Source organism: Hyperoodon ampullatus, assembly GCF_949752795.1.
Source record: "Hyperoodon ampullatus genome assembly, chromosome: 11".
Lineage (NCBI taxonomy): Eukaryota > Metazoa > Chordata > Mammalia > Artiodactyla > Ziphiidae > Hyperoodon > Hyperoodon ampullatus.
Window position 1 is genome coordinate 95498557 of NC_136924.1, and position 16951 is coordinate 95515507.

Consider the following 16951-nt stretch of genomic DNA (forward strand, 5'->3'; position numbering starts at 1 on the left):
TATTTTGTTTTTCCCATTAAACTGTCCTATAAAGAAGAGTAAAATAAGAAATGCTGAGTATCTGAGGCTATAATCTCAAACTGCCCCCCATGTTGGGCTGAAATTTCCCTGGAATCTATGTTTTCTCTTTAACATTTTACATGATCCTCTGTTTACCTGTGGGCCTGCCAAATGTGGGCTTACTCTCCATATGGGGAGAATAAAGATTGTTGAAACCTTCCATGTCATGAGGAATTTTACTTTTTAAATGAGGGTGATAGAGGGTAATGGGGAAAAGCATAAGGGTAAGGAAAACTAACATGCATATTATATTCTACTCTAAATAATTTTAAATACAATATTTTCCCCATATCTTTGGAAAACTTTTATGCTCTAGGATAACACGACCTGTTTATCTTGTAGGTTTGACCTACTCCCTGATATACTGCCATGTACTCAAATTTAGGTGTAAAGATATGTGTATCCCATTTTGAGAAGCACAGGGCTGGATGAACGCTAAGGTCCCTTCAACTTTGAGATGCTATGATTCTGTCATTTTTATTTTAGTCTTTTATTGACATTTAATTTTTTTATATTGTCATTTTAAGTATTGTCTATTTTATTTTTATTTATTTATTCGGCTGCATCGGGTCTTAGTTGCGGCATACAGGATCTTTCGTTGCGGCACGTGGGCTCAGTAGTTTCAGCGTGCGGGCTCTAGAGCGCGAGGGCTTAGTTGCCCCATGGCATGTGGGATCTTAGTTCCCCAACCAGGGATCGAACCTGTGTCCTCTGCATTGGAAGGCAGATTCTTAACAACTGGACCACCAGGGAAGTTCCAGTATTGTCTATTTTAAAGCTTTAAACAAAATTATAAATTCCTTGAACTATAATGTGCATAATTGTTCCCCTTCAAAGCTCAGCTTTCTCATAATAGGTCTTCAATAAATATTAAATGAATTTCAGTTTTCAAAGATGCTTTTTATAAATTACTTATAGAAGCACTTTTTGAGTTGCCCCCGAAGGGAGAGAACATCAAAACAAACACAGTAGATTTTTTTTCCTCCCTAGCACCTTCATTTTCAAGTACTGGATATCTAAAACATTTGTGTATGTTGGAGAGAATCTTCTTTATGTAGCCTATACACTGAAAAGTAAGATTTTCAAAACAGGAGATAGGATACAAAAATGTACATTGACTATTTTGTGTTTATTAGATTCTGCCAACCCTATCAAATCTAATTTATAAAATAGAATAAATATCCACAGATAATTCTGCTTTGGAAACTAATTTGGAGGAACTGACTTGATGGCCACCTTTCTCTATTCTCTCCCATATTGCCTGGTCTTGTATGTTTCCCAATATGTAGTGTTTTATTTCTCTTTGCTGCCTGGCTAAGACTCACGTTTCATCATTGAACTGAGAAATGGGAAAACATTCTGGCTAAAAATGTCCAACAGAGACTCTTTTGACAAAACAAAGAGCTCCAAAGTCCATGCTTCAATTAGATTTAGATTTAATTACTCACTAGGCCAACAGTCTACATTTTCTATGTGGGAGAGAAATTGTATCTTGCATAAGCAATCTATTGAGTTTGCCTGACATACGCAGCCAAGCCCAATTCTAAAGACACAGTAATATGGGGGAAAAACCCCTCTGTGCAGCTCTGATGAAGTTTTCTAAACTGATATCGTCAACAGATAATATCTGCAGGGTTGATTTTACCAGCATGACAGCATTGCATGGGTTTTGAAGTAAGGCTGACCATAAAAAGGAATGAAGTTCTGCTGCATGCTATAACATGGATCAATCTTGAAAACATTATGCAGAATGAAATAAGGCAGACACAAAAGGACAAAGATTGTATGTTTCCACTTATGAGTGTTTAGAATAGGCAAGTTCATAGAGATTACCAGGGGTTGGATGGCGGGGGGGAATGGTGAGTTTTGGCTTAATGATTATGGGTTTTCTTTTTGGGGTCATGAAAAGTTTTGGAAACAGATAGTGGTGATGGTTGCACGTTATGAATGCAATTAATACCACTGAATTGTGCATTTAAAAATGGTTGGAGACTTCCCTGGCAGTCCAGTAGTTAAAGACTCTGCACTTCCACTGCAGGGGGCATGGGTTGGATCCCTGGTCGGGGAGCTAAGATCCCACATGCCACGCACAGTGCAGCCAAGGGGGGTGGGGGGGAAAGGTTAAAATCCAAGAAACCAAACCAAGCCAACACTAAACAAAAGAGAAGCATGTGCATCATCAATGGGTCTATTTTCCTATTTCTGGCTGGAACAAAAGGTCATCATTTGAAAAGAGAGAATATACAAAAGGAGCTAATACAGTTTTGCCTAATCATGCAGTATCAGTGAGGGGTCTTCCCATTGGGGCAGCTAGGACATTTTTTTCTAGTTTTTGGATTTAGAGATGTTACCATCTCTAAGAATTAATATTTATTATTTGGAAGTGTGTGTGTGTGTGTTTGTGTTATTCTCTGGACAATCGGTTGATAATAGGATAAAAGTGCACCTCATATCTGAGGAAACATTTTTACATGCCCTTGGATGATCTCACCTTGTCTTCTGCTGAGGAACTTTAGTTTTGTTTTTTTGGGCTGTGCTGCAGGGCTTGTGGGATCTCAGTTCCCCCCACCAGGGATTAAACCCACACCCTCCGCAGTGAAAGTCCTGGCAGTGAAAGTCCTAACCACTGGACCGCCAGGGAATTCCCTTCAGAAGAATTTTGAAAAGTCTCCGTCCCTATGTTCCTCACTCATCTGTTCTATGCCAAAGGTGACCATCTCCTGTCTTTCTGGTGCCCTGAGGAATTATTCCACAGATAATTAGACTCGGAGAAAAGAATGTATAGAGAGGAAGCTTAGATCCTTGGGGGAGAATAACCCATGTCAACACAGGGTAGGGTTTTATAACAGAGGAGTGGACGTGAAGACAGGGGAGCAAGGCTAGGAGTGGGGTTTGTTCATGAGCAGAGCTCTTGTGTAGCGTTTAATTCCTTGCAAATATTCAAACTATAAAAAGCTATAATTAATGTATTGATATATATGACAATGAATTAATGTATGTGACTTCTCTTTCTCTCACATGTATCATTCCCTTTGGCTCTCCAAACTTCGGTAAAACCTGCTGTACCTTGGGGCTTCCCTGGTGGTCCAGTGGTTAAGAATCCGCCTTCCAAAGCAGGGGACGAGGGTTCGATCCCTAGTCGGGGAACTAAGATCCCATGGGCCGCGGGGCAACTGAGCCCGTGCGCCACAACTAGAAGGCCCGCATGCTGCAACTACTGAGCCCGCATGCTGCAACGAATGATCCCACGTGCTGCAACTAAGACCCCATGCAGCCAAATAAAGAAATAAATATTTAAACCTGCTGCACCTTTACAATTTAGTGTGGTTGTACTGGAGGAAAGTCATTGTAAAGGGAAGTGAGGCTCGCCCCACACTCAATCCACCCTCTCCCAGAGAGTCCTTCAGAGTGAACTAGCATCATGCCATCCCCCTCTGGGGACCCCCACTGGAGCAAAGAATTCGTAATCCAGAGAATCAGTGACCTTGATCACAACTCAGGAGCTTACAAGAGAATGCCCCCACCACCAGTTTTCCTAAATTTGCCTAGCTTGTATTTAAAGCCTTGGCACAAACCTAACCATAATAAGAATTCAAAGCATTAGCTGTTATTTGAATTAACGCTCACTTCAGAAATTCCCCTTAAAGTTGTGGTATTGATGGGTGAGGACAGGTGCAGGACAAATAGGGAAGGGTAGAGTTCTATGGTTTAACAAAGGATGTGATTAGAAAGTTTTTGGGTTGGGCATGAAATGTAGAGAGGAAACAGCATATACTCCGGAGCTTCCTTCCATAATCTAAAAGGATCTTGACTGAGAGGAGAGCTATCACCACCTCCCAACCAGGAGCGCTCTCTCTCACCGGTCCCTCGGCCAGTTAGGTCTCTTGTTATGAGATGTGTACTTTTCTTTCATATTAAACATCACTGTTTTAATTATATATTTACATGTGAATGCAATTACTTAATTAATGTCTCTTCCCCACTTGAATTTAACTTCCATGAGATCCTTATTGGTTTCATTCAATACTTTTTTCAGTGTCTATTATACCAGGTACTATGTACTTTTTCTCCATGTGGGTAAAAAAGAAACCGACCAAAAAATCCTCCTGTCATGGACCTAAGGCTCAATGAACGTACACGATACTGTAGTTTAAGTGATGCGTGCTAAAGAGAAATATACATTAGGAAAAGGGAAAAGGAAAGGTCAGGATGATGGGATATAGTTGAAATTTTAGATATGGGACAAGAAAAAGCCTCAACTACGAGGGAGTATTTGAGTAAAGATAAGGAATCAGGGCTTCCCTGGTGGCGCAGTGGTTGAGAGTCCGCCTGCCGATGCAGGGGACACGGGTTCGTGTCCCGGTCCAGGAAGATCCCACGTGCCGCGGAGCGGCTGGGCCCGTGAGCCATGGCCGCTGAGCCTGCGCGTCCGGAGCCTGTGCTCCGCAACGGGAGAGGCCACAACAGTGAGAGGCCCGCGTACCGCAAAAAAAAAAAGATAAGGGATCAAGCTGTAACAATATACAGGGGAAGAGCATTCCAGGCAGAAGGGTCAGCAAGTATTCTTTGCTCCTCTGTGTTCTCTGTGCAAGCAAGGAGAGAGGTATGGCAGGGGCAGGTGGCAGAGGGTCTGGTGACCCACTGTAAGGATGTTGGCTATTACTGAGAAAATGAGGGACCATGGAGAGTTCTGAGAGCAGAGAGACATGAACTAAAGTATTTCAGGGGACTTCCCTGGTGACGCAGTGGTTAAGACTCCAGACTCCCAATGCAGGGGGCCCGTGTTTGATCCCTGATCAGGGAACTAGATTCCACATGCATGCTGCAACTAAGAGTTCTCATGCTACAACTAAGGAGCCCGCCTGCCACAACAAAGACCCAGCGCAACCAAAATAAAATAAATAAATGAATAAAAATTTTAAATTAGAATAAATAAATTAAATATTTCGGAAGGATTGCTGTGCAGAGCATAGTCTGTAATTGAAGAAAGGAAGACCCGTTGAGAGGCTGAATGTAACCATCCAGGTTGTTTAGACCTGGAGGTGGTGAAAGTGGTCAGTGAACAGGATTTGGGCATGGGATTTACTTATTTTTTTAATTTTTATTTTTTATATTGGAGTATAGTTGATTAACAATGTTGTGTTTGTTTCAGGTGTACAGCAAAGTGAATCAGTTGTACATATACATGTATCTGTTCTTTTTCAAATTCTTTTCCCACTTAGGTTATTACAGAATACTGAGCAGAGTTCCCTGTGCTATACAGCAGGTCCTTGTTGGTTATCTACTTTAAATATAGCAGTGTGTACATGTCAATCCCAAACTCCCAGTCTATCCCTCCCTGCCCCCACCCCCAGCCTTCCCCGTGGGCATGGGATTTAAAAGGAAGAGAGCAATCAAGAAGACGGCCAGGTTGGCCTGAGCAATGGGAAGAATGACAGTGCCATTGATGCCGTTGAGACAGGGAAGGCAGCAAAAGGAGCAGGTTATATGTTGGGAGAGAGAACAGGTGCTCAGTTTCAGCCGTGTTTGAAATGCCCATCAGACATCCAAATGGAGATGCTGAGGTGGAAGATGGACATACTTGCCTTGAGGTCAAGGGAGAGGTCCAGCCTAGAACTACAGATTTGGGGAATCATCAATGTATAGATGGTATTCAAATCCTTGAGGCAGGAAGAGAGCAGGAACCCTTGCTGCTTTGCTCACTATTGTAACACCAGCACAGTTTCTATCATCTAGTGGGTATCAAGTTTCTACTGAATGAATAAATAGAATGCATATGGCCTCAGGTAGGAGGGAGAAGCAAAATCTTTAATAGACCAGCTTGCATGAGGGAAGGAATTTAAAGTCTCTTATTTGAAAAGCCCGACCTGTTTTCCAAGTTCAGTGCAGTCATTTAGATGCTGATTCTGATGAAATAAATCTTTTTTTGTTGTTCTTTGAGATGCTGCTGCTTCTGACTTCAAATTAGCATATGGCTTCCATGTTTGTGGAAAACATGGCTTATGCAAAAATCCTTTGGTGTAATCATCCAGTCTTCTAGCAATTCTTGTAAAGCAATCAAAGAAGTGGCTTGGGAAGCAAAATCTCTGTCCTAAGTTCTATATAACTGAGTTTACTTGCCCAGTCACAAAGCAGGAGCAGTTAGTGCTGGTCTCTATTGAGACTCAGAGATATTGTGTAATTAAATGAGGGAATAGATGCTTTTGGCTGATGGAACACAAGATGCCTTTAAATAAATGTTACAGGCTTCCCTGGTGACGCGGTAGTTAAGAATCTGCCTGCCAATGCAGGGGACACGGGTTCGAGTCCCGGTCCGGGAAGATCCCACATGCCACAGAGCAACTAAGCCCGTGTGTCACAGCTACTGAGCCTGCGCTCTAGAGCCGGCAAGCCACAACTACTGAGCCCGTGTGCCACAACTACTGAAGCCCACGCGCCTAGAGCCCGGGCTCCACAACAAGAGAGGACACGGCAATGAGAAGCCAGCGCACCGCACCGCTCACTGCAACTAGAGAAAGCCCACGTGCAGCAATGAAGACCCAACGCAGCCAAAAATAAATAAATTAAATAAATAAAAAATTATAAATAAATAAAGTTACTATGATTATTATTATGCTTCTAAAGTTAAAGATATCATTTTACCATGATTACAATTTACAAACTGTCTACTCCTCCTGCCTCCTGATCTATATTACCTGTGGAGCATGGACTGGACTTTTAAAGAGTCAGCCCTAAAGGAACCTATGCATTAGGCAGAGTGGCCCCCAATCATTTTAACTATGTGATTCGGTGTGTGAAAACCCCGCCCATCTTCACTGGACCCACACAGGAGGAAGGCTGCCTGGTGGTGGTGATGTTGCTGTGGGGAGGGGCATAAAGAACTGAGTTCAGATTTGAATGTGTAGGGCCCAAGCACTGTCAGCCAGTGCAGCAGCAGTGCTGGAGGAAAGCTTCCCTTCCTAAGACTTTCAGGGAGCCAAGAAAGACACGCTGGAGTCCACCATGGACAGGTAAAGCAGTCGGCTCGTGGGTGGTTGTGTTGTCCTTCCCCTCAGAGCAAATCTGAGTAATAAGATGGGTAGATTCTCCCCTTCTCCCCTGTCACTGTCTGACTCACAAGACCTGCTTGGTCAAGATGCACATTTATTTTTCTAGTTCTGCCTCATCTTCTGTTCAGATCTTAACATGCTTTCCACCCAACTGTCTCTTTCTCTCTTTTTCCCATAGTCAAAAGAGCTTTTATGCACTATGTATTGACTTGTCCTTGCAGTTAGAACTAGTTTATGGTAGTAATATGAACAAGCAAATGTTAAGAGAGTGAAATCATGAAAAGCTCATAGCAATATTATACTAACAGTAGTGGTAACTGTAATAATTCTGTAAACATTCAACTATGAAACCCCTTGAAGAAAAGCTTTACTAGGGAGACTTTACTGAATAATTACACAGTCAAGAAATTATTTTTTAAATGCCAATATTCAAAATTAATTGCTTGCAGGTCACTATGACTGTGTCTGCTATTATAAAGGAGATAAATCAGTCAAGCAACTTATTTAATATTAAAGGCCCAATTGTTAGGCAGTCAAATGGCATTTATTATTTACCTAGTCTTTCCATTTCTTCAGACATGACTTAACTTACTTCTCTAGTGTGTATTTTGTAAGATTTTCACAATGTCTTCACATGAAGTTTATGACAATTATGTTATTGTCATAGAACTTAATCTATTCCTATTTTTGATTATTGCAAATGTATGAAAATGTACACCTAATCCATACTTTACCTCAATTTAATTCTTTTACAAAGAGTTTAAACTACAGAGCTAAGAATCTTAATGGTAGATTCAATGTTCTTCAGAAAATTGAGGGCAAAAATGTCAAATGTCAGCTCAGTTTACAGTGAGATTTTGAAAACTAATCTGAGGTAAAAGAGAGAGGAAAAAGTCTCAGTGGAGATACTTGTAAATAATGAAATGCAAAGCAATGGTCAAATCAGAGCTGAAATTCAGAGAAAGTCAGAGAAGGCAAAGGAGATGAAATTCAACAGGAGAAAAAGGGAAATACATGATTTTCATTAAGGAAAATACTATCTGCAGAGCACAGTAATAATGGCACACGGCAGGAGAGGGTGACCTTGTCATGATTATTTTTAACCCATTTGTCTCTGGTTTGCATTGCTGGGGATGCAGCCAGTGTTCTGCCTCAGGGAACACAGCTGTCCTGCGCAGCTGTCAACCTGCAGGCCTTACAGACTGTCTCTGCCGAGTCCTCCGTACACTTAAGAGAAACCAGAGGAGCACAGGGTGCTGGAAATAGGCCCCCAGCTATAGTTAAAGAAAGTGATGGATCAAGATAGTTAATTAACAAGGCCATAGCCATGCAATTCACTTCACTGTGACTGGTATCTTCTGATGGAAACAGAGCTATTGTATTTTCATGTGGGGTAGGAGATAGAAGGCTAACTGAATCCCTTACTCTATGTCCTGTCCTTTCTTATACTCCCAGGACACTTTTTTTTACTCCTCATGGTAACAGGGCTCCCACACCACCTGCAGTGCATCATATAGTCCCCCTTCCTCCACTTCTCATCCACACACCCCAGGAAGACAGGTTAAATGTAAAAGGAATTTACTGGTATAGATTATGAATATGAATTATGAATGAATAAGATATGAAGAGATTATGCTTAATCTATTTAAAACTGGGCCCCAAAGAGAGAATTTTTTTTCTTCCACTCCAGTATTTATTAAGCATGTATTATGTATTCGGTTTATGTTCTATGCTGAGGCTGATTGTGTTAATTATTTAACAATCGTAATAGTAACAGAGGTAGTGCTGCGGTGGTCACCGTGTAAATTATTATCACTTTAAAATAAAGCCAATTATCATTAGATCTTTGTTAGCATCCATTTCGGATTCCTGTCAATTGTGCATTTTTAATTCTAAAAATCTGATTGACTAATTTTTATATGGTTTCCCATACGTAATGTATATACTGGTGATTTAGATGTATCACCATCTCTGCCTCAGGATTTAAAGTGGATTCCAGGGACTTCCCTGGCAGCCCAGTGGTTAAGATATTGTGCTTCCATTGCAGGGAGGACAGGTTCGATCTCTGGTGGGGGAACTAAGATCCCACATGCCCTGAAGCATGGCCAAAAAAAAAAAAAAATGTGGATTCCAATAACCTTCATGTGTGTGAGGAAGACATTCAAATTGCAACAGCTTTAAAAATCTCCAGCCCTTGCTTATCTACTTAATAAGTGTGACATTTGAGAACCTGACTTCAGGGTCTATCTCATGTATTTCATTATTAAAATATCAATAATCAACGTATGTCCATACAAAGACTAGTACATCAATGTAGAAGCTTTATTCACAATAGCCCCAAAATGGAAACAATCCAAACGTCCATCAACAGGTGAATGAATAAACGAAATGTGCTGTATCTAAGCCATGGAATATTGCTTTGCCATAAAAAAGAACAAACTATACTGATACATGCAACACCAGGAATGAATGTCACAGTCATAACATGCTTAGTGAAAGAAGCCAGACACAAAGGAGGAAATAATGTGTGCTTTATATGAAATTCTAGAAAATAATTTATAGTTGCAGAAAGCAGTTTAGTGCTTGCCTGCGAGGGTGGGGAAGAATTGACTGAAAAGTTGGGTGAGGAAACTTGTGGGGGAGGGGTGCCCTGAAAATGTTCTGTATCCTGATTGTGGTAGCAGTTTTGGGTGTTTACATCTGCCAATATTCATAGAATTGTACATTTTAAATGGGCGAAGTATGTAAATTATACCTCAATGTAAAAAAAAAAAAATTGAAAAAAGTTTCAATTCTCTTGCCAGCAAACCGTATTCAAATTAATGACTAGGTCATTACTTTGACAAGTCCTCTGCACTTCTGCTCAGTGCCACTAGGTGGCAACATTATCTCCACAGATTAGATAAGTACATTTCTGGAAAAGTCCAAGGACAAAAACCAGGGACACTCACTCCTGATGCTTTGGTATCAGCCACACTGTATAGCTTGTGGTGTGTTCACAACCACAAAGAAACTTCTGTTAGCAGAGAGTATTTCCACAAATTCAACTCAATTTAGTGCTTATGATATGCAAGACACTGTGTTGGGAAACAAAGAGCAATCCGCCCCTCCCCTAACCCGCCCCACCCACACCCCCCATGTGTGAAGAACACTGCAAAATATTTAGGTTATATTGCAAATTTACACAGGAAATCAGCCTAATCTAAATCCTGTAAATACATGCCTATAAAAAAGACTAGAACGAAAAACTTAAGTATATTAACAGTAATTATCATTAGATAGTATGTCTAATTATCACTAGATATACTGGTTAAGCATTTAAAAAATTTTAACTTTCTACTTTTTAGTAGTATGCAAGTTGACATACTTTTAAAAAGCATGACTCAGAAAGTGACACTTCCTGACTCAAAACACAGAAATTCTAATTGAGGAGACAGACATAGCAATCAATTGATAACAAAGGTTGAATGCTTTGATAAGGATAAGCGGAGAACAGTAGGAAACTACGGAAGGGTTTTTTGTTGCTGTTAATGTTTGATTTTGCCTAGAAATTTCAGCATAGTGGCAGTGAGAATGGTCTTAAATTGTGGTTAAGGCTTTGAAGGATGGGTAGGTTTTGCCCAGTGGAAAAAAAGGCAGGGAAGCTTGCAGTCAGGTGGCTGGAAAGAAAAGACTAGTGCCAGGGGTCCTGCTGCAGGCATGGCGGGGAGGCTGAAGTGATGCGGAAAAGAGAAAATACTAGGAAACGAGGCTAGAAGTGTAGATTGATGTCCAAATGTAAAAGCTTTACTGTAGGGCTTTCCTGGTGGCGCAGTGGTTGGGGGGTCCGCCTGCCGATGCAGAGGACACGGGTTTGTGCCCCGGTCTGGGAGGATCCCACATGCCGCAGAGCGGCTAGGCCCGTGAGCCATGGCCGCTGGGCCTGAGCGTCCGGAGCCTGTGCTCCGCAACAGGAGAGGCCACAACAGGGAGAGGCCCGTGTACCGCAAAAAAAAAAAAAAAAAAAAAAAAAAAAAGCTTTATTGTATTAAAGAGTTTGGAGTTTATTCTACCAGTGGAAGTTAGGGGCTTTTCGGTATCAGAATGACTGGCCCACACCTGGGCTTTTGTGAGATTTCTCAGGCACCTCATGGAAAATGTTATTTTGAAGGGACTGCGGGCAGAGAGACCAGTTAAGAGGTCAGGACAATAGATAAAGGGAAAGATTAGAGCTTGGACTGAAGCAGAGAACAGAGGAAGGAGAGCAGGAACAAATCCAGAAATATTTGAAAGTTTGACTCAATAAATTTAGATGATTAATAAATTAATTCAATATGAGGAGTGAAGGAGAATCAAAAATGATTCCAAGCTTTTAGCCTGGTTACTTGGGATGGAAAGTCAGTAGGAGAGGAGAGGCAGCTCAGGAAAGGGCAATCTGGGAATGCTGCGTTAACCCCGTGACTTAGAGGTCCATGTTGGACATTTAGGTAGAGATTGGAGGGGAAACCTGAAAAGATCAGTATGGGACTGGGGAAACAGGTTTGTGATTCCAAGTTATCAGCAACTAGAAGGCAGCCATGGGAGGGGCCTGTCCGGTGAGCGCATATGGCTTTAGGTTTCTTGTTGTCTCAACGGGTCTTAAATATAAGCATGATAAGGGGGTTGTAATGGATTCCAAGCTCAGTAAGTCTCAGGCATCCAACCAAGGAAAGCAAGAGCGTCTCCTTTGGTTTGGCCCAAGTATTACAGATTTTTTTTACAAAGCTGAAGGGAAGCCAGGAGTGACCAGAGGATCAGCGGTGCGCCTGCACTTCCTCCCTCCTCTCACCTACAGCCTCCTGATGAAGCGGAGGAAGTTTCTTTACCACTTCAAAAACGTGCGCTGGGCTAAGGGCCGCCATGAAACCTACTTATGCTACGTGGTGAAGCGGCGGGATAGCGCCACCTCCTTCTCCCTGGACTTTGGGCACCTTCGAAACAAGGTATCAATTAATACCTGCTTCCCAGGCAGGGCATTTTTAGAGCCACCTGCTGATGGTACCACTTTCAGCCTGTTTCATTTGTCTCCACTAGATTCCTCAAATCTCATTTTTACATGTCCCTGCAACCACAATAGAAATACCCCAAAGGGTGTCATTTAATGTCCTCCCCAATCACGCTGAGCACATCAAGGCCACACCTTGCTTCAATGCCAAGAATAACTGCCCCCAAACTTCCTCTCCTTTCCCCAGCAACCAAATTGCCTTTGAGATTAAATAAGATATCCAAAGAAAGAGGCTTTTGATTTGGGGGAATATATACAGCTCATTCAAGCTGAATTTTAAATGTGGAAAAACAAACTGTGGCTTTAAATTTCTTTTAAATTAAGGAAGAAAAATTTAGGAAAAATTAATGACTCCATTCTGTCTTCCAAATGAGTCCTATACCTTCCTGCTCACCTAGATCGGAGGCCAGTAAGTACATACGTAATAGCGAGCCTCAGAAAACTCAGGGAAGCCCTTCGTTAAAACTTGAAGATCAGACAATTACATTTCCAAGAGACTTCTTCACCAAAACCCAGATGGGTTCACATACTCTTCTGCCAATGAATATTTCCTCTCATAAAATGCAGTGACATCTAGTCTTGGTGGAATCCCAGGAAACAATCCATGAGTGGAATGACACTGGCTAGTTTCTAGGGCTAGTTTTACTCTCCAATTTTTTGGCCTCCATTTGTATTATGTAAATTTTCTCACTGCAATTGTTTTACATTCTAATCTTTCCTATTTGGTAATAAGACACATTCTAAACATAGAAAGCTTTTGTGTTAACAACCCTTTCCTTCCCTCTCATTTAATCCTCACAACAAAGCTTCATTCCACTGATGAGGAATCAGGAGATCCAAGAGTTGGGTGACTTGTTTAAGTCACAAGAGTGGCGATGCCAGGAAATGGAACCTGGGCCTTCAGATTCTGAGACTAATGACTTTTCTGCAGTATTAAGGGGACGTGCTGGGAATTCCCTGGCGGTCCAGTGGTTAGGACTCTGCGCTTCCACTGCAGGGGGCACAGGTTCGATCCCTGGTCGGGGAACTAGGTCCCACATGCCACACCGCAACTGAATTCACATGCAGCTACCGATCCAGCATGCCACAAGTAAAGATCCCGTGCACCACAACTAAGACCCGGCACAGCCAAATAAATTTTTTTCTAAAGAGTGCATGCCTTAATTTTAAAAGCTTATTGCTAAAAACTGTTATCATCTAAGCCTTCAGCGAATCATAGTGGTAACAAAGATCACTGACCACAGATCACCATAACAAATATAATAATGAAAAATTTGAAATTTGCAAGAATTACCAAAACGTGACACAGAAACACAAAGTGAGCAAATGCTGTTGGAAAAAATGATGCTGATAGACATACTCAAGACCGGGTTGCCACAAACCTTCAGAACGCTAAATATCTGCAAAGTCCAATACAGCCAAGCACAATAATATAGGTATGCCTGTATTTAATTGCTCTTAGCCCCAGTGGCGCCTATTACCTCTCTCAAAACAACGCTCAGGGACTTTCCCTGGTGGCACAGTGGTTAAGAATCCGCCTGCCAATGCAGGGGACATGGGTTCGATCCCTGGTCCAGGAAGATCCAACATGCCGTGGAGCAGCTAAGCCCATGTGCCCCAACTACTGAGCCTGCACTCTAGGGCCCACGAACCACAACTACTGAGGCTGCATGCCACAACTACTGAGGCTGTGTGCCACAGCTACTGAAGCCTGCGCACCTAGAGCCTGTGCTCTGCAACAAGAGAAGCCAATGTAATGAGAAGCCCGCGCACTGCAATGAAGGCCCAACACAGCCAAAAATAATAAATAAATTAATTAATTGATTAATTAAAAAAAAAAACACTCACCTGTCAGTCTCATAATCTCTCTCCTAACCCTAGATTTTCTGACCTCCACTTAGTGGTCCAGTGTATTTCCACCACGTTCCATCAACAGCCCTTCCAAGCCATTTTCCTTCCCCTCCAAGGAAGGAAAAGGAGCTTCACAAACAAAAATTAAATCTCAGATAGCGTGGTGCTCCTTCATCCACCCAACTCATTCCATCCTCCCCGCTCCACAGAGAAGCTGTACGCTTTTCCCTTCCTAGGGCCGAAAGTGCAAAGTGTTTGGGCTCACCACTCACACTGTGTCCTTTCCGGCAGTTGCTTAACCTTCCTGTAACCTAGGACAAAACTGCAGACACGGGCTTCCCTGGTGGCACAGTGGTTGAGAGTCCGCCTGCCGATGCAGGGGACACGGGTTCGTGTCCCGGTCCAGGAAGATCCCACATGCCGCGGAGAGGCTGGGCCCGTGAGCCATGGCTGCTGAGCCTGCGCGTCCGGAGCCTGTGCTCCGCAACGCGAGAGGCCACAACAGTGAGTGGCCCGCGTACCACAAAAAAAAAACACCCCCAAAAAGATCACCCTGGGAGCGACACGAATTAATGACTGTCACGTTACCGGCAGGGCAGTCAAGGTCAGTAACCCTCCGCTGAGCCCCCTGCTCTCTCCCCAGGCGGGATGCCACGTGGAGTTGCTCTTCCTCCGCTACATCTCCGACTGGGACCTGGACCCCGGGCGGTGCTACCGTGTCACCTGGTTCACGTCTTGGAGCCCCTGCTACGACTGTGCGCGGCACGTGGCCGACTTCCTGAGAGGGTACCCCAATCTGAGTCTGAGGATCTTCACAGCACGCCTCTACTTCTGCGACAAGGACCGCAAGGCGGAGCCCGAGGGGCTGCGGCGGCTGCACCGCGCTGGGGTCCAAATCGCCATCATGACCTTCAAAGGTGCGCAGGGACCTTTCTGCCCGGCTCAGCAAAGCACGGTTTGCAATGCAGATTGGGAAGAGCGGGGGCGGGGGGGGACCCAGGGGGGCAGAATTCTGGGAGTTCTGGTTCGCCTTTGGAGCCAAAAGTTATCAACTAGAATTGGAGGAAAAGAACCAATAGCGTGGGACTTCCCTGGTGGCACAGTGGTTAAAACTCACGCGCCCAATGCAGGGGACCCGGGTTCGATCCCTGGTCAGGAAACTAGATCCCACACGCATGCCGCAAGTAAGAGTTCACATGCAGCAACTAAGGAGCCCGTGAGCCACATCTAAGGAGCACACCTACTGCAACTAAGAACCAGCAAGACCAAATAAATAAATAAAATATTAAAAAAAAAAAAAAGAACAAATGGCTTGGACCCAAGGCTTTGGGCGGAGACAGGGTTTTCTTTCTTTCCTCATGATTTGAGATCTGAGCTATCCCCTTCCCCCTCCTTTTTTTTATAGATTATTTTTATTGCTGGAATACTTTTGTGGAAAATCATGAAAAAACTTTCAAAGCCTGGGAGGGGCTGCATGAAAATTCGGTTCGTCTGTCCAGACAGCTTCGACGCATCCTTTTGGTAAGTTAAGGGCCTTCTTTGCTTCTCATTTTCTTTCTCTCTCCAAAGTCATCTATCCCTGGAGCTACTTATACTTCCTTTTCTTATATTTCCCACATTGTCGTGTGTGTTTGTGTGTGTATTTATCATTCTCTCCTTATTTTTCCTCTGATGAAAACTTTACAGAGCACAGGCTGTAGGCTTCTGTAGTTATGGCGCTCGGGCTTAGTTACTCCGTGGCATGTGGGATCTTCCCAGACCAGGGCTCGAACCCGTCCCTGCATCGGCAGGGGGATTCTTAACCACTGCGCCACCAGGGAAGCCCCGCTCCCCTTACTTTCTTCAAAAATATTTACAAAGTCATCCACTCTCTCTTTTTCTCCACAGCCCCTATATGAGGTTGATGACTTACGAGATGCATTTCGTACTTTGGGACTTTGATACCAACCTTCAAGAATGTCACATACAAAGAAATACCTCTGAAGATAGTGGGTAAAAGAACTATCCTTCAAGAATTCTGTTTTTCTTCAACTCTCACTTTCTCTGAGTTTAGAAAAAAGTATTCATAGATGTTTTTAAAATGTCTTGAAAATAGAAGGAACCCAGACCCACCAGGGTTAATGCCGCAACTGGTGCAGTTTTTAAATGCAGCATCGTCCCCTACTGGGAAACGACAGAACTGCAGGGCCTGGGAGCCCCTAAGTGTCAATACTCTGCCGTTTAAGCAGAGAGAAAGCAGAAGGTAAATGCTGAGGAGCATGGTGAGAGGATCAAATGTTTTACAACCGGTATCCTTTACTATTTGATTCTTGTTCTGAGTTTTCAGTGGTATTAATGATAAAATTTTCTACTCTTTTCCATTGGGGCTCACTTTCAAGTGAACAAAATTGTGTCACCCTGTGATCCACAGAACTTCCTAATGAGAGAACCTGGGTGACTGTAACCCCAAGCCATCTCTTCAAAGCATTAATATCCAAGCATGTGTTGTATGTTTTAATTGTCTGAAGCATGTTTTTATGTTTGTACGTACAGAGGATTTTTTCTTGGTATGGAAAATGCCTGGTCACCTTTAGGCTCTTGTATAATAAAGGATCTTAAAATGAATTCGAAGGCTGTGAAGAAGACATGCTAAAAGTGAATGTATACCTCAAGTAACAGATCTGCAAAAAGATCCTTTTAAGGGCTTCCCTGGTGGCACAGTGGTTAAGAACCTGCCTGCTGATGCAGGGGACACAGGTTCAAGCCCTGGTCCGGGAAGATCCCACATGCCGCAAAGCAACTAAGCCGGTGCGCCACAACTACTGAGCCTGCGCTCTAGAGCCCGCGAGCCACAACTACTGAAGCCCGCATTCCTAGAGCCCGTGAGCCACAAGAGAAGCCACCGCAATGAGAAGCCCGTGCACCACAACAAAGAGTAGGCCCCGCTCACCCCAACTAGAGAAAGCCCACGCGCAGCAACGAAGACCCA

At 43.2% G+C, this 16951-nt stretch overlaps 1 protein-coding gene across 1 annotated transcript; it reads left to right on the forward strand.

Annotated features, from left to right (window-relative positions):
- Positions 1–266: 266 nt before the first annotated feature.
- AICDA (activation induced cytidine deaminase) lies at positions 267–15924 on the forward strand (the record flags this gene model as incomplete). The annotated part of the gene is made up of 6 exons (XM_079714988.1): positions 267–284; positions 7033–7070; positions 11923–12070; positions 14627–14900; positions 15389–15504; positions 15871–15924. 6 exons carry the CDS (start codon positions 267–269, stop codon positions 15922–15924), a joined length of 648 nt encoding a protein of 215 aa, XP_079571114.1.
- Positions 15925–16951: the final 1027 nt, after the last annotated feature.